This window comes from Nicotiana tomentosiformis, chromosome 1 (genome assembly GCF_000390325.3).
Source record: "Nicotiana tomentosiformis chromosome 1, ASM39032v3, whole genome shotgun sequence".
Lineage (NCBI taxonomy): Eukaryota > Viridiplantae > Streptophyta > Magnoliopsida > Solanales > Solanaceae > Nicotiana > Nicotiana tomentosiformis.
The window spans coordinates 81,867,187-81,893,962 of record NC_090812.1 but is presented as its reverse complement, the minus strand read 5'-3'; the positions used below and the strand labels follow the sequence as shown (position 1 = coordinate 81,893,962).

Below are 26,776 nucleotides of genomic sequence, written 5' to 3'. Positions count from 1 at the left end.
CCGAAGCCAAGGCCAGGAAGCTGGCTTATCCCGAGGAGGAGGATTTCGAGGGATCTAAAGATTCGGACGAGCTCGAAGATAGCGGAGACCTTAAGGTGATGACGCGGCCCCCGGTGAAGACTAGGCCACTTAGGATCTTTTTAACATTTTTTTGTCTTTTGTTTTTTTATGTCGTTTTGGTCGTTGTAAAATTTTATCTCGGGGCCATTCGGCCCTTGTAAAAAGAAATTTTCTGATTATGAATATAAGGCCTTTTCCCTTCAACAGCTTTCAAATTTTCTCTTTGCCTTGTTTATTTTGCAAAGATTTAAATGCCTTGGCATGAAACAGTTGGTTTTGTTTAGAGACTCGAAGAAACCTTGCCTTCAAGTATTTCGTTTTAAGGCATCGTGGGGCTTCGGTGTGACCGGAAGTTTTCTTTCCCAAAGTTCTTAGACATTTTTCTTTTTTTTAAAATCATAGTCTGTCGAGGGTAGCCTTTGGAACCGGTTAAGAAATTTCAAGGCCTTATTGTTTTTGTTACGGGCTTCGAACGTCTCCGAGCCGTGTTTATGTGGTTGTAGCCTTTATAGTTCGAGTGTGTAATGACCCGACTGGTTGTTTTGAGTAATTACGTCCAATTCGGTAGTTTGAGGTCACGAGTAGCTTCACACAGTGTATTATGGCTTACGTGCATCATCGGTTCGGGATTTTGAGAAGTTCGGAAAGGATTTTTTTTGGAGTGACTCTTATTTGAGAAGCTCGAAGTTTCAAGAATTGACTAAGGTTTGACTTTTGAGTACTCGACCTCGTATTGGAGTTTTGGTAGTTCTGATAGGCTCGAGTGGTGATTTTGGACTTAAGCGTGCGTCCGAATTTGGATTTGGAGGTCCGTGGGGTAATTTGAAGCATTTTGGCGAAAATTAGAAAATTAAAATTTTGGAAGATTGAGAGGTTTGACCGAGGGTTGACTTTGGTGATATTGGGGTCGGAATGCGATTCCGAGAGTTGAAACAGCTCCGTTATATCATTTGGGACTTGATTGCAAAATTTGGTGTCATTTGGAGTTGATGTGATATGGTTCGGACACTTGGTTGCGATTCTAGAAGTTCTTGAAGTTCATGGTAATTTTCATGTGTTTTGGCATCCGATTCGTGATTCTAGAGGTTATTTTGGTGTTCTGATCGTGCGAGCGAGTTCGTGTTATATTTTTAGAATTGTGTGGATGTTTGGTAAAGAGCCCCGAGGGCTCGGATGAGTTTCGTACGCGTTTCAGAGTGTTGGAAGAAGGTTCAGCTGTGATGGTGTCTCTGTTCTCGCATTTGCGAGGTTTTCATCGCATTTGCGATGTCCGCATTTGCGAGATTATTTTTGCTTTTGCGGCGATGGGCTGGGGAAAGGGAGTTCGCAATTACGAACTATTTCATCGCATTTACGATTAGGCAGCTTCACATTTGCGACACAAACTGTCGCTTTTGCGAAAACTATGAGCTCGCATTTGCGAGTCTTGTGTCGCATTTGCGACCTTGGCAGAGCTGGTCAGCCTTCGCTTTTGCGACGCTTTTGTCGCATTTGCGAGCATCGCAATTGCGATCCGGATGTCGCAAATGCGACATCTGAGGCTGGGATTAAGACTTCCATTTCGGGGCTTAACTTCATTTTATCATATTTTGAACCCTAGGTCCGAGAGTGGGCGATTTTGAGAGAGGATTTTCATATCAAATCATTTGGGTAAGTGCCTCTAATCAATTTTCAATTATATTTTGTGATTATACCTCAGATTTAACATCAAATTCATGAGAATCTAAAGGAAAATTTGGGAAAAATTGTAAAATCTTTCAAAAATAAAAAATGATGATTTGAGAGACAAATTGATATCGGAACTTGATAATTTTGGTATAGTTGAACTCGTATCGGAATGGGTGTTCGAATTTTTTAAATTTTATCGAGTTCCGAGGTGCGGGCCTGGGGGGGGTGACTTTTTGCAAATTGTATAAAGATCATAGCTTTGTTAATTGAAATTATTTTCTCTTGCACTGTTTGATGTATTTAAGTTGTCTTTAGCTAGATTGAGCCGAGCGGTGGTGAATTGGTAAAGGAAAAGCTAAATTGAGTATTGAGTTGGCCGAATTGAGGTAAGTGTCTTGTCTAACTTTGTGTGGGGGAACCTACCCCTTAGGAATTGAGTCGATTGTGCTATCTTGTTATTTGGAAGTCGTGTACGCAAGGTGACGAGTGGGTACACAGTCTATATGTGGCATTGACCGGTTTAGATTGTCTAGTCTCTTCTCATTCCTTTGATTAAATTATCATAACATGTGGTATCTCGTTGTTAGGCTACTCTTACATGCTCTATATGATGTTTTTAGCACTTATTTACCTCTTGCTCGTTATTTGGACCTTATATGCCTTGGTTGAAGTTATTGCCTTCCTTATTGTCTTGTTACCTCTTAATTGTTGAGTTCCTTTATGAATCTGTGCATATCTGCTACATATCCAAATTGTTATAATTACATGCTTAATTATCACGTGCCTTACACGTCTTGTCATTTTTGTAGAGGTTGTTGTATTCCTTTGATTTTTACGTGGTTCCTTTGTTACCGTGTACTCATACCCTTGGTTGTAGAAAATCCTTGTAAATTGAGTTATTGAATTGTTGTTGTTGATTTAAATTATTGTACGGGGGATCGGGTTGTACGCTGCAACATGTGAAATAAGGGAGATGGTAAAATAAGGGAGGATGTTTATATTGTGACATTGTGATTGTACGGTGGGATCGGATTTGTCACGACCCAAAATCCATTAAAGGTCGTGATGGTGCCGGACACCGCTGTCAGGCAAGCCAACAATAAATACTCAATTTGGTTCTCGTTTTTAATATTTTTGAAATCATATTTTTCCTTCAATTAAATAATAAGAGATAGAATTTACAAGATAACTAATAATGTTTTCAACAAATTTCAATACGGGACAACCCATAATCACCCCAAAATCCGATGTCACAAGTACATGAGCATCAACCAGGAAGTAAAATGAAATACAACATTTGTCCGGAATATAAATTTGGACAGGAGAAATAAAAATACTCTAAAAGAAACTCTGCTGGTTGAGGATCGTAGTAGAGAGTGCAGCTCACCTAAGCCCCGGCAATAACCGCGCCTCTGCGCCTACCAGGCCTCTAGACATAGAAATACCTGCACAAAAAAAATTATGCAGCAAGTGTAGTATGAGTACGTAAATCAACGCGTACCTAGTAAGTATTCCGCCTAACCTCGAAGAAGTAGTGACGAGGGGTCGACTCAGACACTTACTATGGGCTATAATTAATATACTAATGATATAATTAAGCATGGATCACGTATAACGACTATAAGCCCAATATCATGAAATAAGTAAACAATTCTTTTGTTAATAAGAAATTTCTCCAAATTCAATTTCATCATTTAACGATTTATATCTCAGGCCAATGAAGTAGTATCAATTATTATAATTTCCAAAGCAATTAATACAATCATGCGCAAGTCATGCCAAGGTCGTACGGCTAGATCCAACTTATAAATGTAAAATGTGCACTGCCGAGGGTCGAACGGCACGAACCATAGATGCATCTATTACCCCGCTCGCGGATCATACATGCGACGCGGTCAAATATAAATTTATCAATAAAACATGCATCTATTACCCCGCTCGCGGATCATACATGCGACACGGTCAAATATAAATTATCAGTAAGTCATAATCCTTTTCTTGATTCTTTTCAAAATAAAGACAATTCGACTTGAAGCTTTTACTCTGCTCGCGGATCATACATGCGACGCGGTCAAATATAAATTTATTAAGTTATTATAATATTCCTAAATTTCTTTTCGAAAATACGAAATCCAAATGAAAACTTTTTGAAAACTTAATTTCCTCAATTTAAATTCTTCTCAAGACAATTAATACGCAAACCTAAATCTTGCTTCTTTTCAAGGCAAATAGTAACCACAAATCAAATAACAATATCAACAAGGCACGATGTAAACCTAAAACTACCCGGACATAGGCATAGCTAGTAGCTATGTACGGACTCTCGTCACTTCGTGCGTACGTAGCCCTCACAAGTAGAAGCACATATTTAATCAATTCACCTATGGGGCTAATTTCCTCTTACAAGGTTAGACATGAGACTTACCTCGCTCCGCAATTCCATAACTGGCTCCAAAGCCGCTCCAACAACTCAAATTGATGCCCCGTCGCTCCAAAACTAGTCAAATAAGATATAACCCAATCAAAATATGCTCTAATACTCATAATTAATCAATTTATAATAATTTTCAACTCCGCTCGAAAAGTCGATTAAAGCACCCTCGGGCCCACATGCCCGGATTTCGAAGGTAAACTTTACCCATAATCCCATGAACTCAAATATATAATTTATTTCCAATTAAATGCCCAAATTCGTGGTCAAAATCCAAAAATACCAAATTTTAGGTTTTCTACCAAAACCCCACAATTTCTACTAATTTTCATGCTTAAATCCTCATACAATCCATGTATTTAACTTATAATAAGTGGGAATCACTTACCATGGGTTGCTTGATGAAAATCTCCCTTTGGAGCTCTCCAATATCGCCCCAACCAAGTGAGAAATGATAGAAGAAGAGCTAAATCTCGCTCTTAAAACCATTCTGCCCAGCGCCATTTCCGCACATGCGGATTCGCAGGTGTGAGACCCCTTCCGCTTCTGCGCCTTCTTTCGCTCTTGCGCTCAACCCTTCACTTCTGCGCTTGCGTAGATGCGGCCAAAACTCTGCACTTGCGGTCCTTCATCTGGGCGACCTGCTCCGCTTCTGCGGCTCCTATGTCGCTTCTGCGCCCTCCGCACCTGCGGCCGAAACCTCGCAGGTGCGGTTACACCAGATGACAGCAGCCCTCAGCCCTTCTTCCAAGTCCCAACTCGATCCATTTACTATCTGGATTCTACCCGAGGCCCTCGGGACCTCAACCAATTATACCAACACATCCCAAAACACATTACGAACTCAGTCGAGCCTTCAAATCACATCAAACAATATCGAAACTATGAATCACCCTCCAATTCAAACCTAATGAACTTTGAAGCTTCAAACTTCTACCTTCGATGCCGAAACCTATCAAATCACGTCCGATTGACCTCAACTTTTGCATACAAGTCATAATTGACATTACGGACCTACTCCAATAACCGAAATCAGAATCCGACCCCGATATCAAAAAGTCACTCCCGATCAAACTCTCCAAAAAAAACTTCAAATTTCTAACTTTCGCCAAATGACGCCGAAATGACGTACGGACCTCCAAATCCACTTCCGGATGCGCTCCCAATACCAGAATTACCATACGGGGCTATTTCCAGACTCAGAATCCCAAACGGACATCGATAGCATTGAAATACAGTCCAACCCAAATTTACGAAATCCTTCCAAAATGCCAACTTCCACAATAGGCGCCGAAATGCTCCCGGGCCATCCAAAACCTGATCCGGATATACGTCCAAGTCCAAAATAATCATACGAACCTGTTGGAACCTTCCAGTCCCAATTCTGAGGTCATGTACTCAAAAAATCAAACCTTAGTAAATTCTTCCAACTTAAGGCTTGCTCCTTCAGCGTGTTGAGTTATACATGTGATTTGTGGCGGTACGTGCGAGGCTTGACGACCGCCGTAATTTATTTTATTTGGGGGCATTCGAGTATTATGGCCTGCTATGTGTAGATGAAACCTGGAAGAATTATGATGGTTTAGACCACTGCTCGAGGTTTGTATTTTGCTGCGGTTTGAGAATTTAGTTACGTGTTGCATTGGTTCTTATGGAATGTGCTAAGTAGAAGGTTTCTATATGATGAAATATGTACCCTATTGGTGGTTCGGGAGTTATTATGAAATTTGTGTACTCTTGCGTACTGGTATGTTAGGTGCAGTGAACGACATGGGAATTGGAGGTTGAGGATCAAGGTTGCAGTTGAGGTCGACAAGAATGTCAAGGGCTCGGATGAGCATGGAATAATTCAAATGTTTAGAGTAAGCTAGTATTGTTTTTAACGTCACCTGAGATCGGTGTCCTGTGTAAGAGGCTCTGTGTACTGAGTTGCGGATTCTTGATTTTCATTACAGCATCAGAGTGGCCGGCAGTATGGAGGTGCATATTTGTTACCTGGTGTGAAAGGTCGTGGGGGTGTATCCTACGGGAAGATTGTATAAGTGTGACATGTAGTCACTGGATTGATTAAAGATTTAAAACCAAGTATGAAGATTGTGGTACTATCGCTAATGTGAAAATTTATGTTTGAAGGGAGCTCGGTTCGTTTGATTGTGGACTGTGGAAGTTTGTTCCGGATTTGACGACTGTTCTTATGTGTAGTGAATAGGTCAGTGTGGGTCCTTGAGAGGCTATTTAGCCAAGCATGGTATGATCAGAATCGGTTTGAGGTCCGTGGATGGATCTAAATATGAAGGTGGGCTCTATATCATGCCGGATGTGCTCATCTCAGCATAGCGTTGTTTTCGGAAGGCTCTTCGGGCCTTGGATGTTATTTCTGTCGTCAACTATTCCGTGTAATCTATATTATACCAGGTGGTTTGATAATTCACACTCGTATTAAGATCCCGTATAGTTCGTGGTATTATGTGAGCAGGATGGCTCTCGAGATGCAGATCATATATCGTATCTTAGTCGTGCTTGAGTTTGATAGCGTATGATGCTACCCGTCTCCCCAGGATTTGTATTATGTGCTTGGCATGCTTATGGTTGATATTCGGGCATTTCGTGAGTATAAGCGTTACGGCTCGATGTGTGTTTTCCTTAGATTATTATGTGTGGATCGGGTGGTACGCCGCCACGGAGATATTGATTGGATCGGGTGGTACGCCGCCACGGGTATCATGGTTGGATCGGGTTGCACGCTGCAATGGTATCATGTGTGGATCGGGTTGCACGCCACAATAATGTGTTATTGAGTACAGTTTCCCGCATCTATTATTGCGTGTTTTGCTTCTCATTTCCTAAGGAAATTTCATAACATCCTTTCGGTTGTTTAATTAGCTACGTGAGTTGAGTAACTCTTTCCATAGTTCATTTTCCTTATGTACCATATTCGAGTTTATGGATTTTGGCAGATGGTGGTATCATATGAGACCTTTGGTAGTGTTTGTGGTGACTTATTGCCGGAACGACTTGTACTGGGTGAGACGAGAATTTGGGACCTCGGGTCAGTGCGATCAGATTTATATGAAGCATACTAAAGAGTAAATATTGTTATTCAGTCCAAAATGAGGTCATGGTTCTTATCGTGAGGAGAGACTCCATAAATTGTAATTCGGCAGGTGGCTATGAGTTTTACACATCCTCTCTGTCGTGGAAGTATTGCGAGAGTTTAAGCAAGGCTTAATTGGTCATGAGGTACACTACGGGCTTCGGCCAGTGAAAATTTTAGCTGATATGCTTTGGAAAGATTGCCTTGGGCAAGTGAGTTACATGGTGCATGGTAACAATTAAGTGAGAGTATACAATCATGTATTGGTACGTCATGTGGTGATTGAAACGGTGTTTGTATGTTGGAAGCATGCCTAGTAGAGAATTTCGGACGTTGGAATTTAGCCCTAATGCTTATTTGCCTAAATAAAGGGGAGAATCTTCAGATCTGCTCGAGTTAATGTGCTCAGCTAGGTTGTGGTAGCACGGGCAGATGCACGGGGTGTAAAACATTGATCTAAGACAACTCCAGAATAGTTCTTAGTACGTTCGAGGACGAACGTATATTTAAGTGGGAGAGAATGTAACGACCTGACCGGTCGTTTTGAGCCCTAGCGCGTCACTCAGCAGTTTGAGGCCTCGGGTAGCTTCATAACCGAACCCGAATTCTCCTAATTTACTTTGGATCTTCCTTAGAAATAACAATGACTCCTTTATCAATATAACAAACTCAATCTGCACTCGTCCTGAGTGACCCCATTTCACGAGATCACATTATCCCCAAAACCCACGAACCATCTCATACTATCCTTGTGTGCATATTCGCATATTCAACGGTTACACCCATTCTGAAAACCCCTCTGTGAACCCGAAGTTATTTTCTTCCATTCCTCAAATCCTTTGCTCAAATTACCGCTGATGTTCTCTTCCCTTAGTCATGGTGACCCATCAATACTGATAACCAGAAACCGCACTAGTTGACAATTACACAGTCTAATCGTAGACAGTGGGGCTCTTCCACTTAGCCTGAAGATACCATTGCATAACCCTGGAACCCACCAAGATTCCTTATCTCCTATTGACATGATTTTGCATAATCAACCCGCCAAATTTCCTCGAAATACTTATGTTAAACATTTCATGAATATTCTGAATCACTAGCCATATTCACATATTCGACCTCTTACTGGATAACCAGTAAAATTCTTCGTAGAAGATTCATCAACACCACACAACCGCTAACCTGCTCACTGGAGATATCCCATATGTGGAAATTCCAGGACGACATCCTCCAACAACGCTGCACCGAGTACAATTACCACGAAGCCAACAAACCATCCTGAGCCCGTGCTCATTCACCAGCCATACAAGCCCGTTCACTCCCCATTGGCATCAACTAAATATGCGGCAATACATTCCAATCCAAAGTCATATTGTATCCTTTTTCATATTAAGCTACCCCTTCCCGTCACACCCAATCTTCCTCAATATAGCAGCCAATATTCCAAATTAAGCCCGTAGACCTAGTCACTGTCCAACATGAATACCAATCACTCCAAACCTTCCCAAAGGCGTATAGCTATCCTACTACAGAACCCATCTGATACTCCGTCACTCTCCCACTTTGGTCAAACCCTCTCCTTTAAGCAACTACTCGACTCATGTTTCTCACACTTGGCCTTCTAGAAGTTTAACCATCGCGAGACACCTCCCACATGTCCTTCCTCATCCTTCGCTACCCAATTGTTGCCTTAAATCAATATCTATCTCTGTAGCACTTGAACCAATAGATCGCCACTAACTTTAAACCTCCCCGAGATCATCTTCCTTGAGCCCTCAACACCCGGGATACCGATTCAATCCTAAACCACCGCACACTGCGATCTCTGACAGCCGCTTCCCCGGCACTATTTCACAATACCCTGCCCTGAAGACCATAACACCGGCGAACTTAACACATTCAATCAAGGGCGACGACACCAAATTATTGATAAAAATTCTACCACGCTCGAAAATACCAAATCTCGTTATTCCATCAACCCAAATCTAAACATTCCTAGTCCGATTGCCTTTCCTTCGTCGGAAATAAAATACTGGATCTCTGAATCATGCACTGAGTAAACCTCCTTCCAAGTCATTTACTGCTTCGACGCATAGACAAGCCTTCTTCCATTACACAAACACAGTGCGATAGCAACGCACGAATCGTCATAGGTCAACCCCGTTATTCCATGCAAGTAACCTCCTGAAATAAAAATAACCATGAATTGATGATAAGGTCAAATGCATTAATGCAGGAAAATGAGGACAGATATAACGAAGGCAGAAGACTATACACAACTCATCAAAAAGAAAACAAGAAGATGCCACCAGACTGACAGAAAAACAAAGGATCCAGCAATTAGAATTTTAGCACAAATGTATAATAGAAACTAAGTTACTTGATAGTCTACATGCTAAAAAAATGTTTTTCTTCTGGTGGTGTCTTTACTTTCTAAGGCCTTCTAAGGCATCTCTTTGCTAAACAATGTCTACGTATCGAGCTCCACTTATCCGGTAAAATGCCAAACTGATACCTACTCTAATAGTCAAGTCCCTAGTAGCATTTTTAGATTCTCATGCGATCTAAAAATATGTCTACTGATGTTTTTCATTAATAACAGTCTAGTTTATTTCAGCCCTCTCTTGCTCATGCTGTTTGCTGTTGATCCTGAAAGGGTTTTGTTATAGGCAATTGCTCAATGCAATGCACAAACTCTTCCATAACGAAACACATTACAAGACAGTAGTTGCAGAAAGTTTTAAACAAGTTGAACTCACAAGTGGAAAATGATATTCAGTGCAGTTGATACAAGCTAGTAAGATTACCTTGAAGAAAAACACCGAGGAGGACAAGTTTCAATGTCCTTAACACAGCTTTCAAAGTGGCTCCTTTTCTGTCTAAAACTTTCTGCAATTTCGGAAATAGGAAAAGAGCTTAGTAAGTGTGAAGAGTGATGGTTGACTATACATAAAATGGTACATCACTTATCAAGTCTAACGGCTATGCATTCTAAGCCTTTTTTTAATAACGAAAACTATGCATTAAGCCTAAAGTAGAACAAGCAGATTATAGATATGTCTAATATGAAATGTGAGAGTAGATACCTTATATGCAATTGCAAGGGAAACTCCAGCAATAAAGAGGAAGAATGGCATCACAAAATCTGCCAAGTGTAAACCATTCCACGGGGAATGAGCAATACTTGGGAAAATAGAGCCGCCATAGTCCACAAGCATCATAAGCTGAAACCAGTGAACAAATTAATAGATATGGAGATCTCAGAGAATAGCTCTTTCACCAAAATGCACTCGAACCTTTAAGATTAAAATTTTTAAAAACAGAAAGAAAAACATGCAGAAGAAAGTATCAAATATTAAAATCGAGAAAGAAGTTAGATGATCTGTTGCATACTTAGCTTGACCATCTCACCTAAACTTTTGGACTGAGCATGCTTCAAGTAACTATTTTTTTCTAAATTCATTGAGAAAAAAGCAATGAAAAGCTTTTACCAAAACGCAGAGGCCACGAAAGACATCAAGAGAAGCAACCCGAGCAGGTTTAGCTTTCTTCTTCTTTGTTGCTGCTGCTGCTTCGCCTCCACTCTCCGTTTGTTCTATTTCCATGGCGCGATTCGGCAACAATGGATGATCTTCCGCCATTGTTGAGATAGCAAATACACAACAACAGAGTGAAGGAGCTGTGAAGATAAAGGGGAAGAATGAGAGGGAGAATAAAAGCATATACCGGAGTAATTAACGACCTGTCATCACACTTGGACCATTCACTACTCAATCGGTTATCCAATTTCCCGGGTTTTCTTTGTAGCTTTTAAACAACCACCTTTCGCTTTCTGTGAAAAATAAAAAGTATTATCAAAAACAATGCACAAAGTGTGAGTTTAAAAGGTTATTTTTTGTTCCTTCTTTTATAGTCCAAATGTTCTCTTACTTATATGGGCATTCTCATAAGAGATTAATACAACATCGGTATGTCATATCTTTGTAGAATTATTTTCTTGCCTTCTCTCTGGAGAATGGATCGGTCTTGAATTAAAATGAAATTTAAAAATGTTCGTTACTTGTCTATTTCACTTTGCGTCAAAATATAATTTAAAGCAAGATTAGTGCTTTTCTTGTAACTTGATTAAGGATTCAAGATTTTTCTTGTTTCTTGTAATGGTGGTGTTCGCGTATCCACCTAACATTTAGACTGATGGGAGATTCAATATACCTTTTTCATTTTCTGATAAGCTAATTGACAGAGGTTATGTAGTTTCAAATCTTTCTTTTATTTGTGTTAACACCTCAATCTAGTCACAGATTGCTCTATAGAATTGAGTCAAATTGGCCAGATAAAAGTGAAATGGAATAATAATGCTGAACATCATAGTTGCTCCTTTCACGTTTGTTTGTGCTTTTGTGAAGTGGAATAATAATGCTGAACCAAATCAGTCCTCTTCACAAATAATCCAAGAATATTTGATGATCCCAAACTTCCAAAAGTAACCACAATTCAATTCAAAAAGTTGGCTCTTAATCTGGTCAAACCAAAACACAGTTGATATGCACAGATTTACCAACTCTCCTTATTTTCCCATAAGGAGTTTGTTTACTCAATAATTTTCACAGGAAGAACAGAAGTTGCATCACTTTTAAATCTTATACCTGCAAAAGAACAATCACTTTGAACCATAAACTACATGCTGGGTGTTTGCCACTCCAAATAATCATGCCACCAAACACTTTATTGTGGCAACCTTAAAGATCAAAGAGTGGTATATCCTCAGCTTCTACTACCAAAGAAAACATTCATCAAGCATGTTACTTTTTTTTTCGAAATCATCCAACTTATAAAGTATTAAATAGCCACAATAATATCTCCCCAAGTAAACAATTAATTTCTCACCTATTGAAACTGGAGCTACAATGTCATACAAACAAGTAACCAACAACCACAGGTTCAATCAATCGTCTCATAGCTGTTTTTTGATCGAGGATCTATTTTCTAAGTCATATCCAACCCCACTAAATTAAACAAGTATGATTTGAGATCCTAAAATGCATACAACAATTGCACCTTCAAAATTCAAACTCAACAGAATCTTGGATAAACCAAACCATCCTCAAGCATATTTTACCACTTAAGGACCAAATGCCTCATGTTTCCGAGATAATAACCCACCAGCCAACGCACCACTTAAAACAATAACACTAAGAACAAACAACCAGCAATATATCAGTAAAGATGTAACAGATTTAACACGATTCAACAGCATTTCAATTTTGAAACTATCTAATACTCTAAAGGTAAACCAAGTAAATATATATAGCAAAAAGAGGTTAACTGTCTTGGTTGAACAACGAAGTTAAAAAGTACCAAACAAACAGCACGACATATATAATATAAGAGATTCTTAATAGCATCTACTAATATATTCAAATCTATCACCAGAATATAGAAAGTTAATAGACATCAGATTCACTCAAAGGCCCAGGCATTCTCCCTCCTAACTTCCTCCTCTTCCTCAGGTGTGAAGTCATTCTTGATGTTGAAGGTCTTGCGGATCTCCTCCGGAGTTTTCCCCTTGATCATGTCTGCCACAGTCTGACAAGTGAGATCAAGCAGACTCTTGATGTTCAAATAGTTAGCAGCCTGAAATTTACAACGGCAGTGCTTATTAAACCTCTGCAAAAAAGTTATCTAACTCAAAGAACAAATGCTAGGTAGATAATATAGAAGGTCCATGCACCGGCCAAAAGAAACAAGAAAAAAAAACAAAGGATTCAAACGACCAACTTAGACGAATCAGGGCTCCAGACCAATTCATATGCAGCTCTTCCATCTCATTGTTTGAGAATTTAATTTAACTTGCATATCAAATAAGGAAATGTTAGTGAAAGTGGAAGAATAAGAAAAAAGGGCAGCCCGGTGCACTAAGCTACCGCTATGCGCGGGATCCGGGGAAGAGCCGAACCACAAGGATCTATTGTACGCAGCCTTACCCTGCATTTCTGCAAGAGGCCGTTTCCACGGCTTAAACCCGTGACCAGTTATGCCAAGGCTCCCCTTGCAAACTAACTTTGGAGGTGAAAGTGGAAGAATATATAAACTAATTGTTAAAAAAGCTAGTCTGACAGTGTAAAAATCACATCAAACTTTAAGATTTGAATAGTTTGGATTAGGATTTTTAATAATTATCAAAGTGGTAAAGAAAAATGACGAGGGTCAAAAATATTGGGACGTAAAAAATATGACAGTACTAGATTAACACTAGATAACATGATACATAATCAGTCACTGAATGGGGTTCAAAATGCCCCGAATACATAACAATGGAAATAAGACGTACAGAAAAAGAAAGGATAATACACAAATAAGAACACACCTAAACTTTGTGGGAGACCTATGATTACCCCTGTACTTTTATGTACTGCTTTATAATGCCTAAACAGTTGATTAATTGTAGGTTCTGTTCAACACATGTAGTTGAGTAAATGTTTAAAATCAAAATGACCGAGTTCCTCCACAACTATTTCATACTCCCTCCATCTGAATTCGTTTGATGCATTTTGAATTTTGAGTCTCAAACAAACTATTCTTTGACCGTGATTTTTTCATATGCCTTTTAATTATTAATTATTGTGGCTTAGTATTTCTGATGTAGTTTCCAAATAGGTAAATTGTATTTCAAACAAATTATTCGAGGTCAAAATTGAAAAGTTCGACTATTAAAATCCGAAATGCATCCAATAAACTGGGACATAAGGAGTAGTAGTTAACCCATCAAATAACAGCAATAACCCAAGACAAGAACCAATAGAAGAATAAATTGTAAAGCAGCACATAAGCATATAGCAGATGAAAAAACCTAAACATAAAATCAGGCAAATAAAGTACCACCTAATAAATCAAATCAGGACAACAAAAGCAAGAAAAACAACTTATAGCAAAACACAATCATTACAAAAAAAAAATATTATACCAAGATAAGATCAAAGAGAGTAGCCTGATCAACTTTGACAAAGTCAGCATCAAAGCTTTTCAAATCATCCTCGGAGGCTTTATCATCAGTCTTAGCAACAGCATCGACGTGGCGCTTACAGTACTCAATAACCTTAGCCAAGATCTTGCTCGTAACATTAGGGAGAGGGATACTGGTATCAGCACAATCGTCTTCAATCATGTGTTTTATAGTCTGTGATTCCAACGCCACCGCCTCTTCCACCTCGAAAGTTTCGCCGTCGGAACTCTTCAACACAATCATCTTTGAAGTAGACATGGTTCGATTGAACAGAGCAAACAAAAACGCAAACCCTAGGTTTGTTAAACGAGAGAAACAAAGCAGACGGTAGAGACTAGAGAGAGAAAAAGTAGTGGAATTCTAATTAGCTTTGGGTCTATAACTTTATCTATATATAAGGCTAAAAAAATATTTACTCGCATGTATTGATTTAAAAGAAAATAACATTACGCCCGAATCAATATTGGTTAAGGGATATGTTTTGTTTTTTTTTAAATTAAGTTTTAAATGTTAAAAAAAATGATTTGGTACAACCGAACAACTAAAAATTTTTACACTAGATAGTTATTTTAATTCTTTTTCTAAAAGTTAGTTTTTTTGGTGGGGACACTAATTGTATGGGCTAAAAATTATCTTAGTTTAAGTTTAGACCATATCCGCATTAAGAGAGCCTTCAAGGGCTGCCATGTGTCACAGAATAACCTCGACAAAGGGTTGTTCAAAGTCGAAGTGATCTCACAAAAGATAAAGGACGGGGTTGAGGAGTCAACATAGATCAAGGTCGAGGACGAGCACTCGTCTTAAACAAAGTAATAACGGCTAGTTGTAGGATAAGACTCTAAAGAGAATATTCCAGTGGATATTCTTTGTATCTGTACTATTAGGATTTTTTAGCACATATTCCCTGATAAATAGAAAGAGGCATAGTTATAGGGGACATTGAATACTCATTTGTAAGACACCACATTGACATTCTCTGAAATATTTTGCTTTACTGCATTCATACAAAAAATATCTTTTTCTTGAGATTCTTGTCTAACTTTTTTCCCACGATCCAAGAAGCATCCGAATATTCAAAGGCTCATCAATCATTCATCATTGTAAGAAAGAATACTAAAAAATCTCATCATTTTGGGTGACTCGCATGCTTTTATTTACTTAAATATCATTTATTATTTTTTATTGTTATTTAATGCTACCTCCTTCATTTTTGGAAGTGCCATCATTTATTGCTACATAAATTATACCCGTACTATCTTCCCCCACAATCGGTTAACACATCTTTTGGACATTAATATTAACTAAGATTAACTTTGTTTTACTAGAAAATATAATTGTTTAAACTTAGATCTAAATTTTGGATCAAACGGGGGACGTGGGAATAAGGTATTCTTCTTCCATAAATATGAGGTTTTTCTCCAATCATATTCTCGAGAATTTAATTTTCTTTGTTCTTCTCTTTTTTCTTTGTTTACCCTCAAAATCGGATAACAATTGAATATATACGCGATTTTAAGGATACGTGATCGAACTTGATACAAAAATGAGAAATCAGATTCAAATTGAAATAAATGATAAAAACAAAAGTGCAAACCATGCAGGTTGAACAATCTTGGCCTTGAAAGTTGGTCACCCTCGAGTCAAAGATGCTACAATCGGTGCCGGAACAGAGTGATAAGATAATAATGACTAAAAATAATAGTTTATTGCTTTTGGATGCGTGTTACAATGTCCTTTACAAATAATCAGACCCTCTTTATATAGTAGAGGAGTCCTACTTTAGGTACAATTCTATATAAGGTAAAAAATCTCATGATTTGCTAATTAATCGATTTCATTGATACGTGCTGAGATTTCCGCCATGATATCCGACCGGTTACGGATATTTCGGCCTTCCGTTATTTTGGTTCGATAATGTGTTCTCGAGCTAATTCGGAGTCGCAGACAGTTCCGGGGTTACGGACTCGATAATCTTGAAGACGCATGTTCTAACCTCGTGCCTAGGTTCGATAGAACCCCAAGGTCGATCTTTAATCCATTATGTTTCATCCCCGATCTATCATGCAATAGATAAGCTCGGTTTCTACCGTATACAGATAGTCCCCTCATTTTTCGGAAAGTAAACGACGAGAAACGATATGAGCCCTCGATCCTTGTCTCGATACTTTGCGCCAAAAATGACAAAATGAGCAAAACGTCTGGTCAGTCACATCTAAATGGCATTAAATGTTCGTCAGTTGCTAGTCGGCCACTACAGGTTTTGAACCGTCATTTGCAAACTATAAATACTTCCTCCTTCATTCATTCAAACTTTACATCCAACCTTTTCCTACTCTTGTTCTTAAAGAACCTTTGCATTTTCTAGTATTTTCCCTAATTTCTTGAGAGCTTTGTAAGGGTTTCTCTTTTGTCTGAACTATTCAAGCGTACCCCTTTAACTCCTTCTTCTTCATCTTCATCAAAAAATGGCGAAGACTTCTAAGTCTGTTCCCCAAAAGGAAACTCCCTCTTCTTCGAAACCGACTGAGAATGTTTTGCTTGTTGTTACTAAGGAACCGACACCGGAACCCCTTCTAAAGATGTTCGTCCCTACGGGGTGTCCAACCAGAGCCGATTTCAAGGTTGAGAAAACTTCCTCGGTACCGGGCCGGTGCGAACTGGTCTCGAGATACATATGTTCGGTTACCAACAGTGTTCTCGACAAGGTCAAGGAGGACTGCAACTGGGTCGGTAAGCACGTAGTGGTTCCTACGCCCGAGGAGGCGATCACTACCCACGTGGAGGATTTTCTGAGTGTTTACACTTATCCCTTCACGTTGGGCCCCATTGACCCGGTCATCATCGCTTTTTGTAAGAGGTACGAGGTGACTCTAGGTCAAATTCATTCCTCCATTTAGAGGATAGTCATTCTCCTCCGCTTCTTTGTAAACAATATCGAAGGGTTTATCTTCACCATCGATCACCTCATGCGTCTGTACAGTCTCCTACTCTATCGAGGGGGGCTAATAAAACTTGCCCGTCGGGCCAGTAAGGCCCCGTTCTCGAGCATCGACGAGGATCGGGACCGAGGTTGGTTGGGCCAATTCGTTCGCGTGAGGACCTCGGACTTAATCCCGGCCGATGACATGCCATTTCCTAATAAATAGAACATGAAGCGTAAGTATAACCTTGCCTTTAAGATTTTATTTATCATTTTTCTTTTGCCTTTCTTTTTACCGATTCTTTGTGATGCAACTATTGCTCGGATGCCGGATGCAGTTCCTCGACTCAAGGAGTGGGTTGAGGGCATCGTGTCATAAAATCCCTATTCCAAGCGCACGTGCAGTGAACTTTCGAAGGGCCGGTGGGAGGCCCGTGCTCACGGTGAGATTTCTCTACTTAGTGAATTAACACTTAGTTTTCTTAGATGCATTCGTTCTCACTTTTTCTTCCTTTGTAGGTCTTCCCAAAGATGTCGAAATGAGGGCCCCGTCTGGTAATGAAGACATCCTCCCTGAACCATCTATTCTAAGTAAGGACTAAAAATAATAGTTTATTGCTTTTGGATGCGTGTTACAATATCCTTTACAAATAATCAGACCCTTTTTATATAGTAGAGGAGTCCTACTTTAGGTACAATTCTATATAAGGTAAAAAATCTCATGATTTGCTAATTAATCGATTTCATTGATACGTGCTGAGATTCCCACCGTGATATCCGACCGGTTACGGATATTTCGGCCTTCCGTTATTTTGGTTCGATAATGTGTTCTCGAGCTAATTCGGAGTCGCAGACAGTTTCGGGGTTACGGACTCGATAATCTTGAAGACGCATGTTCTAACCTCGTGCCTAGGTTCGATAGAACCCCAAGGTCGATCTTTAATCCATTATGTTTCATCCCCGATCTATCATGCAATAGATAAGCTCGGTTTCTACCGTATACAGATAGTCCCCTCATTTTTCGGAGAGTAAACGACGAGAAACGATATGAGCCCTCGATCCTTGTCTCGATACTTTGCGCCAAAAATGACAAAATGAGCAAAATGTCTCGTCAGTCACATCTAAATGGCATTAAATGTTCGTCAGTTGCTGGTCGGCCACTACAGGTTTTGAACCGTCGTTTGCAAACTATAAATACTTCCTCCTTCATTCATTCAAACTTTACATCCAACCTTTTCCTACTCTTGTTCTTAAAGAACCTTTGTATTTTCTAGTATTTTCCCAATTTCTTGAGAGCTTTGTAAGGGTTTTTCCTTTGTCTGAACTATTCAAGCGTACCCCTTTAACTCATTCTTCTTCATCTTTATCAAAAAATGGCGAAGACTTCTAAGTCTGTTCCCCAAAAGGAAACTCCCTCTTCTTCGAAACCGACTGAGAATGTTTTGCTTGTTGTTACTAAGGAATCGACACTGGAACCCCTTCTAAAGATGTTCGTCCCTATGGGGTGTCCAACCGGAGCCGATTTCAAGGTTGAGAAAACCTCCTCGGTGCCGGGCCGGTGCGAACTGGTCTCGATATATATATATATATATATATATATATATATATTCGGTCATCGATAATGTTCTCGACAAGGTCAAGGAGGACTGCAACTGGGTCGGTAAACACGTAGTGGTTCCTACGCCCGAGGAGGCGATCACTACCCACGTGGAGGGTTTTCTGAGTGTTTACACTTATCCCTTCACGTTGGGCTCCTTGGACCCGGTCATCATCGCCTTTTGTAAGAGGTACGAGGTGACTCTAGGCCAAATTCATTCCTCCTTCTAGAGGATAGTCATTCTCCTCCGCTTCTTTGTAAACAAGATCGAGGGGTTTACCTTTACCATCGATCACCTCATGCGTCTGTACAGTCCCCGACTCTATCGAGAGGGGCTAATAAAACTTGCCCGTCGGGCCAGTAAGGCCCCGTTCTCGAGCATCGACGAGGATCAGGACCGAGGCTGGTTGGGCCAATTCGTTCGAGTGAGGACCTCAAACTTAATCCCGGCCGAGGACATGCCATTTTCTAAAAAATAGAACATGAAGCGTAAGTATAACCTTGCCTTTAAGATTTTATTTATCATTTTTCTTTTGCCCTTCTTCTTACCGATTCTTTGTGATGCAACTGTTGCTCGGCTGCCGGATGCAGTTCCTCGACTCAAGGAGTGGGTCGAGGGCATCGTGTTGCAAAAATCCTATTCCGAGCGCGCGTGGAGTGAACTTTTAAAGGGCCGGTGGGAGGCACGTGCTCACGGTGAGATTTCTCTACTAAGTGAATTAACACTTAGTTTTCTTAGATGCATTCATTCTCACTTTTTCTTCCTTTGTAGGTCATCCCAAAGATGTCGAAATGAGGCCCCTGTCTGGTGATGAAGACATCCTTCCCAAACCATCTATTCTGAGGCAGGATAAAGAGAAGAAAAGAAAAAGGGCTTCGAGTTCTCCAAACTCGGAGAAGAAGGAGACTGGCACGCAAATCTAAGAGAAGTGCCAGTGCCCGGGAGGTCCCATCGGATTCGCTCAGTAGACTGAGAGACGAGTCTGAAGAAGAAGAAGAAGAAGAAAAAGAAGAAGAAGAAGCCTCCGAGCTGATGACCCACGTGAGAAGCGATATCGAGCTGCCTCAAACCGGGGTAGCCGATGAGGAGGGAGTGTCCGAGGCCTCCGAAATAAGGAAGGACGAGGCCATTTTGCCCCGAGCTGGGGAGGTCGACAAGGAGACCATGGACGGTACTCCTCGGGCTGAGGGAAATGCCCATAAGGATGCGCTCGGGGTAATAGATCTTTCCGGGTCACCATCATTCACCGACTCCATGATAAACAAGGCCCAGATGCTGAAAAGACGCCCAAATGAGGGGCCTCAAGGGGCGGCAGATTCCTTCAACAACTTCTTCGATGGCTTAGATTCTACCGCTCGGAGGATGTCACCAGTTTAGGAGACTTACCGGTACCAAAGAAGGTGCCGTCTTTGGGAGCCAGTGGATCTACTTCGAGTCCGAGATTAGTAGACCGGTTCCATCCCCGAGTGCAGATCTTGACCGGAAGCGTTCAATAATCATATCCATACCGGAGGATGCCCGAGTTCTCTCCACCCCTGCTGGGTTGCCAGTTATATTCGATGCCTGGTGACCGAAAAAGATCAGGCCGAAATGGACGAGATGGAGGCCCCATGTCTTTTCAATAAAGCTCAACATACATTGAATCGGGTAACTTCGAATGCCTTTTTATTATGTACTTAGATTAAATTGCAAACAATCGTAACATCCTTCTCTGTGTTCGCATGCCTCGGTGCTTCATCACGAAACGTTTCTCCGATATCGGGAAGAGTTAAACCAACACGAGGCCGAAACCCAGTCGCTTATTGAGAAGAGGGATGCTTACAAGCTCCTTAGTGAGAAGCTCCAGTTCGAGCTAGAAGAGGCTCGGAAGGAGCATGTCTACCTGGTCGAGTAGGTATGACGAGTATTTGAAGTTAGTGATGATGATTCAGATAGTGGTTCACAACCTGAACCTGCAGACCAGATCGAGCATCTCCAGGCGGATGTGGATATGGTGAAAGCTGAGGTCGAAGATTGGAAGAAAAACATAGACCGCCTGGCCTTGAAAAAGGAAACTATCCGAGAACAACTGGCTTCGACTGAGGTCCAGCTCCGAGCTACAAAATAAAAGGCCTTGGTACAGGCCAAAACGATCGAGGAGCGTCAGTTGCAATCTCCGGCCAAGAAAATCTGGCCACGGAACTTGAGGTGGCCAAGTCGGAGATTAATGTGGTTAAGGCAGAGACAGATTAGAGGGTGGCTCGGCATAAGGTCGATGCCGAGGCGGCTCAGGATCAAGTGAGAAACTTGGTGGAGCATATGAAGTGGCAATCCCGAAGGTAGGCCCTCGAGGGAGCTCGAGCTCAGGGTTTTGACCTGTTGGCCAAAATCTAGAATGCCAAGGTATCCGAAGCCAAGGCCAGGAGGCTGGCTTATCCCGAGGAAGAGGATTCCGAGGGATCTGAAGATTCGGACGAGCCCGAAGATAGCGAAGAGCCGGAAGGTGATGACGCGGCCCCCGGCGAAGACTAGGCCACTTAGGATCGTTTTAGACATTTTTTTTGTCTTTTGTTTTTTTATGTCGTTTTGGTCGTTGTAAAATTTTATCTCGGGGCCATTTGGCCCTTGTAAAAAGAAATTTTCCGATTATGAACATTAGGCCTTTTCCCTTCAACAGCTTTCAAATCTTCTCTTTGCCTTGTTTATTTTGCAAAGATCTAAATGCCTTGGCATGAAATAGTTGGTTTTGTTTAGAGACTCGAAGAAACCTTGCCTTCAAGTATTTCGTTTTAAGGCATCATGGGGCTTCGGTGTGACCGAAAGTTTTCTTTCCCAAAGTTCTTAGACATTTTTCTTTTTTAAAAAAAAATCATAGTCTGTCGAGGGTAGCCTTTGGAACCGGTTAAGAAATTTCAAGGCCTTATTGTTTTTGTTACGGGCTTCGGACGTTTCCGAACCGTGTTTATGTGGCTGTAGCCTTTATAGTTCGGGTGTGTAATGACCCGACTGGCCGTTTTGAGTAATTACGCCCGATTCGGCAGTTTGAGGTCACAAGTAGCTTCACACAATGTATTATGACTTGCGTGCATCATCGGTTCGGGATTTTGAGAAGTTCGGAAAAGATTGTTTTTGGAGTGACTCTCATTTGAGAAGCTCGAAGTTTAAAGAATTGACCAAGGTTCGACTTTTGAGTACTCAACCTCGGATTGGAGTTTCGATAGTTCTGATAGGCTTGGTTGGTAACATTAGACTTAGGCGTGCGTATGGATTTGGATTTGGAGGTCCGTGGGGTAATTTGAAGCATTTTGGCTAAAATTGGAAAGTTGAAATTTTGGAAGATTGAGAGGTTTGACCAAGAGTTGACTTTGGTGATATCGGGGGCGGAATGCGATTCTGAGAGTTGGAACAGCTCTGTTATGTCATTTGGGACTTGCATGCAAAATTTTGGTGTCATTTGGAGTTGATTTGATATGGTTCGGATGCTTGGTTGCGATTCTAGAAGTTCTTGAAGTTTATGGTGATTTTCATGTGTTTTGGCATCCGATTCATGGTTCTAGAGGTTATTTTGGTGTTCCAATCGCGCGAGCGAGTTAGTATTATGTTTTCAGACTTGTGTGGATGTTTGATATAGAGCCCCGAGGGCTCGGATGAGTTTCGTATGCATTTCGGAGTGTTGGAAGAAGGTTCAGCTGTGATGGTGTCTCTGTTCTCGCATTTGCGAGGTTTTTATTGTATTTGCGATGTCCGCATTTGCGAGATTATTCTTGCTTTTGCGACGATGGGCTGGGGAAAGGGAGTTCGCAATTACGAACTATTTCATTGCATTTGCGATTAGGCAGATTCACGTTTGCGACACAAACTATCGCTTTTGTGAAAACTCTGAGCTCGCATTTGCGAGTCTTGTGTCGCATTTGCGACCTTGCAGAGCTGGTCAGCCCTCACTTTTGTGACACTTTTGTCGCATTTGCGAGCATTGCAATTGCGATCCGGATGACGCAAATGCGACATCTGAGGCTGGTATTAAGACTTCCATTTCGGGGCTTAGCTTCATTTTATTATATTTTGAACCCTAGGTCCGAGATTGGGCGATTTTGAGAGAGAATTTTCATATCAAATCATTTGGGTAAGTGCCTCTAATCAATTTTCAATTATATTTTGTGATTATACCTTAGATTTAACATCAAATTCATGAGAATCTAAAGGAAAATTTGGGGAAAATTGTAAAATCTTTCAAAAATAAAAAATGATGATTTGAGAGACGAATTGGTATCGGAACTTAATAATTTTGATATGGTTGAACTCGTATCGGAATGGGTATTCGGGTTTTGTAAATTTTATCGGGTTTCGAGGTACGGTCCTGAGGTATCGGAATGGGTATTCGGGATATCACGTATTTACCTCTTGCTCGTTATTTGGCCCTTATATGCCTTGGTTGAAGTTCTTGCCTTCCTTATTGTCTTGTTACCTCTTAATTGTTGAGTTCCTCTATGAATCTGTGCATATCTGCTACATGTCCAAATTGTTATAATTGCATGCTTAATTATCACGTGCCTTACATGTCTTGTCATTTTTATAGAGGTTGTTGTATTCCTTTGATTTTTACGTGGTTCCTTTGTTACCGTGTACTCATACCCTCGGTTGTAGAAAACCCTTGTAAATTGAGTTATTGAATTGTTGTTGTTGATTTAAATTATTGTACGGGGGATCGGGTTGCACGCCGCAACAGGTGAAATAAGGGAGGTGGTGAAATAAGGGAGGATATTTATATTGTGACATTGTGATTGTACGGTGGGATCGGGTTTGTCACGACCCAAAATCCATTAAAGGTCGTGATGGCGCCGGACACCACTGTCAGGCAAGCCAACAATAAATACTCAATTTAGTTCTCGTTTTTAATATTTTTGAAATCACATTTTTCCTTCAATTAAATAATAAGAGATAGAATTTACAAGATAACTAATAATGTTTTCAACAAATTTCAATACGGGACAACCCATAATCACCCCAAAATCCGATGTCATAAGTACATGAGCATCAACTAGGAAGTAAAATGAAATACAACATCTGTCCGGAATACAAATTTGGACAGAAGAAATATAAATACTCTAAAAGAGACTCTGCTAGCTGCGGATCGTAGTAGAGAGTACAGCTCACCTAAGCCCCCGCAATAACTGCGCCTCTGCGCCTACCAGGCCTCTAGACATATAAATACCTGCACAAAAAAATGTGCAGCAAGTGTAGTATGATTACGTAAATCAACGCGTACCTAGTAAGTATTCCGCCTAACCTCGAAGAAGTAGTGACGAGGGGTCGACTCAGACACTTACTATGGGCTATAATTAATATACTAATGATATAATTAAGCATGGATCACGTATAGGACTGGCAAGTGGGCCGGTCCTGGGCCTAAACGGGCCAAGTGGGCTGGTCCAAACGGTCCCGGACCCGATCCCGGGCCAGTCCCAAATTAAACGGGCCAAACGGGCCCGGGCCTAAATGGGCTTTTTGTATGGACCGGCCCAGGACCGGGTCCGTTTGGTCCCGGGCTAAATGGTTTCGGCCCGCGGGCTAAACGGGCTAAGTGGGCCCAACATATATATATATATATATATATATATATTTTAAAAAAATTAAATAGATATTAGAGATAAAAGGATGTTAAAAAAAATATCTAAGGCAATGCTTTGTAAATTTTATTATAGAAATGTGACCTAAATTTTATTTAACATCCTAAATTTTAATATTCAATATTTAATATCAAAAATATATAGTATATAAGATGTATATATAGTATATAAGATGTATATATAGTATATCTTATATACTATATATAAGATGTATATATAGTATAGTATATATATTAAATGTATATATAGTATATATATATAAGCTATATTCGATAAGCTATATATATACATCTTATATACTATATATAAGATGTATATATAGTATAGTATATATATTAAATGTATATATAGTATATATATAAAAGCTATATTTGATAAGTTATATATACATCTAAGATGTATATATAATATAGTATATATATTAAATGTATATATAGTATATATATATATATATATATATATATATATATATATATATAAGCTATATTCGATAAGCTATATATACATCTTATATACTATATATAAGATGTATATATAGTATAGTATAGTATATATATTAAATGTATAATATATAGTATAGTATAGTATATATATTAAATGTATAATATATATATATCGATATAAGATGTATATATAGTATATTTATATATAAGCTATATTCGATATGCTATATATACATCTTATATACTATATATAAGATGTATATACTATATATAAGATGTATATATAATATAGAGATATGCCTTGTAATTTTATTATAGCATTAAAAAATATGGCAATATCTTTCTTAGTCTTCATCCCCCTTGGGATTAAAATAAAGTTTGGGGGGGTTAAATGACTATTTTATAAATAGCCAACGGCTATTTTTGACAGCCCAACGACTATATTTTTTTTTAAAAAAATAAAAAATAAAAAAAATAGCCGTTGGGACCGTTTGGCCCGCTAAGGGACCGGGCCGGTCCCGGGCCTGACGGACCCAAATCATAGGACTGGCCCACGAGATCGGCCAAGGCCCGCTAAAACCAGGCCAAACGGTCCTGGCCCGTTTAGCCCGCGGTCCCAGGCCGGCCCACTTGCCACCCTTAATCACGTATAATGACTATAAGCCCAATATCATGAAATAAGCAAATAATTCTTTTGTTAATAAGAAATTTCTCCAAATTCAATTTCATCATTTAACGATTTATATCTCAGGCCAATGAAGTAGTATAAATTATTATAATTTCCAAAGCAATTAATACAATCATGCGCAAGTCATGCCGAGATCGTACGGCCAGATCCAACTTATAAATGTAAAATGTGCCCTGCCGAGGGTCGAACGGCACGAACCATAGATGCATCTATTACCCCGCTCGCGGATCATACATGCGACGCGGTCAAATATAAATTTAACAATAAATCATGCATCTATTACCCCGCTCGCGAATCATATATGCGACGCGGTCAAATATAAATTATCAGTAAGTCATAATCTTTTTCTTGATTCTTTTCAAAATAAATACAATTCGACTTGAAGCTTTTACCCCGCTCGCAGATCATACATGCGACGCGGTTAAATATAAATTTATTAAGTTATTATAATATTCCTAAATTTCTTTTCGAAAATACGAAGTCCAAATTAAAACTTTTTGAAAACTTAATTTCCTTAATTTAAATTCTTCTCAAGACAATTAATATGCAAACCTCAATCTTGCTTCTTTTCAAGGCAAACAGTAACCACAAATCAAATAACAATATCAACAAGGCAGGATGTAAACCTAAAACTACCCGGACATATGCATAGCTAGTAGCTACGTACGGACTCTTGTTACTTCGTGCGTACGTATCCCCCGCAAGTAGAAGCACATATTTAATCAATTCACCTATGGGGTTAATTCCCTTTTACAAGGTTAGAAAAGAGACTTATCTCGCTCTGCAATTTCATAACCGGCTCCAAAGCTGCTCCAACAACTCAAACCGATGTTCGTCACTCCAAAACTAATCAAATAAGATGCACCCCAATCAAAATATACTCTAATACTCATAATTAATCAATTTATAACAATTTCCAACTCCGCTCGAAAAGTCGATAAAAGTACCCTCTGGCCCACATGCTCGGATTCCGAACATTTTTGAAGATAAACTTTACCCATAATCCCACGAACTCAAATATATAATTTATTTTCAATTAAATGCCCAAATTTGTAGTCAAAATCCAAAAATACCAAATTCTAGGTTTTCTACCAAAACTTCACAATTTCTACTAATTTTCATGCTTAAATCCTCATACAATCCATGTATTTAACTTATAATAAGTGAGAATCACTTACCTTAGGTTGCTTGATTAAAATCTCCCTTTGGAGCTCTCCAATATCGCCCCAACCAAGTGAGAAATGAGAGAAGAAGAGCCAAATCTC

General features: G+C 39.7%; 2 protein-coding genes and 1 long non-coding RNA gene across 5 annotated transcripts; 1 reads left to right on the top strand and 2 right to left on the bottom strand.

The window, feature by feature from the left end:
- Nucleotides 1-2,924: 2,924 nt before the first annotated feature.
- LOC104088509 (uncharacterized) lies at nt 2,925-12,393 on the bottom strand. 3 transcript variants are annotated; one of them, XR_684578.2, is made up of 6 exons: nt 10,745-12,393; nt 10,340-10,477; nt 10,061-10,142; nt 4,548-9,437; nt 4,154-4,225; nt 2,925-3,173 (listed from the first exon to the last, which is right to left on the bottom strand). XR_684578.2 is itself a non-coding variant. In XM_070186179.1 (4 exons), the coding sequence occupies exons 1-4, from the start codon at nt 10,973-10,975 to the stop codon at nt 9,331-9,333; spliced, it is 558 nt and encodes a 185-aa protein (XP_070042280.1). In that variant the 5' UTR covers nt 10,976-12,393; the 3' UTR covers nt 2,925-9,330. The 3 variants fall into 3 exon arrangements, 1 of the variants encoding a protein (XP_070042280.1); XR_011411312.1 differs by having other exon boundaries at nt 2,925-4,225; XM_070186179.1 differs by having other exon boundaries at nt 2,925-9,437.
- A 149-nt stretch (nt 12,394-12,542) lies between these two features.
- On the bottom strand, nt 12,543-14,637 carry LOC138899584 (SKP1-like protein 1A). The gene is made up of 2 exons (XM_070186184.1): nt 14,218-14,637; nt 12,543-12,887 (listed from the first exon to the last, which is right to left on the bottom strand). Exons 1-2 carry the CDS (start codon nt 14,512-14,514, stop codon nt 12,714-12,716), a joined length of 471 nt encoding a protein of 156 aa, XP_070042285.1. The 5' UTR covers nt 14,515-14,637; the 3' UTR covers nt 12,543-12,713.
- On the top strand, nt 13,004-13,538 carry LOC138899586 (uncharacterized). Its single transcript, XR_011411318.1, has 2 exons — nt 13,004-13,128; nt 13,322-13,538. It is a non-coding gene; the product is annotated as an uncharacterized lncRNA (long non-coding RNA).
- Nucleotides 14,638-26,776: the final 12,139 nt, after the last annotated feature.

Coding starts and splice junctions, on each gene's coding strand:
- LOC104088509 (XM_070186179.1), bottom strand. CDS start 10,975: ATGCTTTTATTCTCCCTCTCATTCTTCCCCTTTATCTTCACAGCTCCT. Junction 10,478..10,744: donor TTCGTGGCCTCTGCGTTTTG/GTAAAAGCTTTT, acceptor CACTGGTTTCAG/CTTATGATGCTTGTGGACTA. Junction 9,438..10,060: donor CCTCGGTGTTTTTCTTCAAG/GTAATCTTACTA, acceptor TTTTTATTTCAG/GAGGTTACTTGCATGGAATA.
- LOC138899584 (XM_070186184.1), bottom strand. CDS start 14,514: ATGTCTACTTCAAAGATGATTGTGTTGAAGAGTTCCGACGGCGAAACT. Junction 12,888..14,217: donor CTCTCTTTGATCTTATCTTG/GTATAATATTTT, acceptor TGTAAATTTCAG/GCTGCTAACTATTTGAACAT.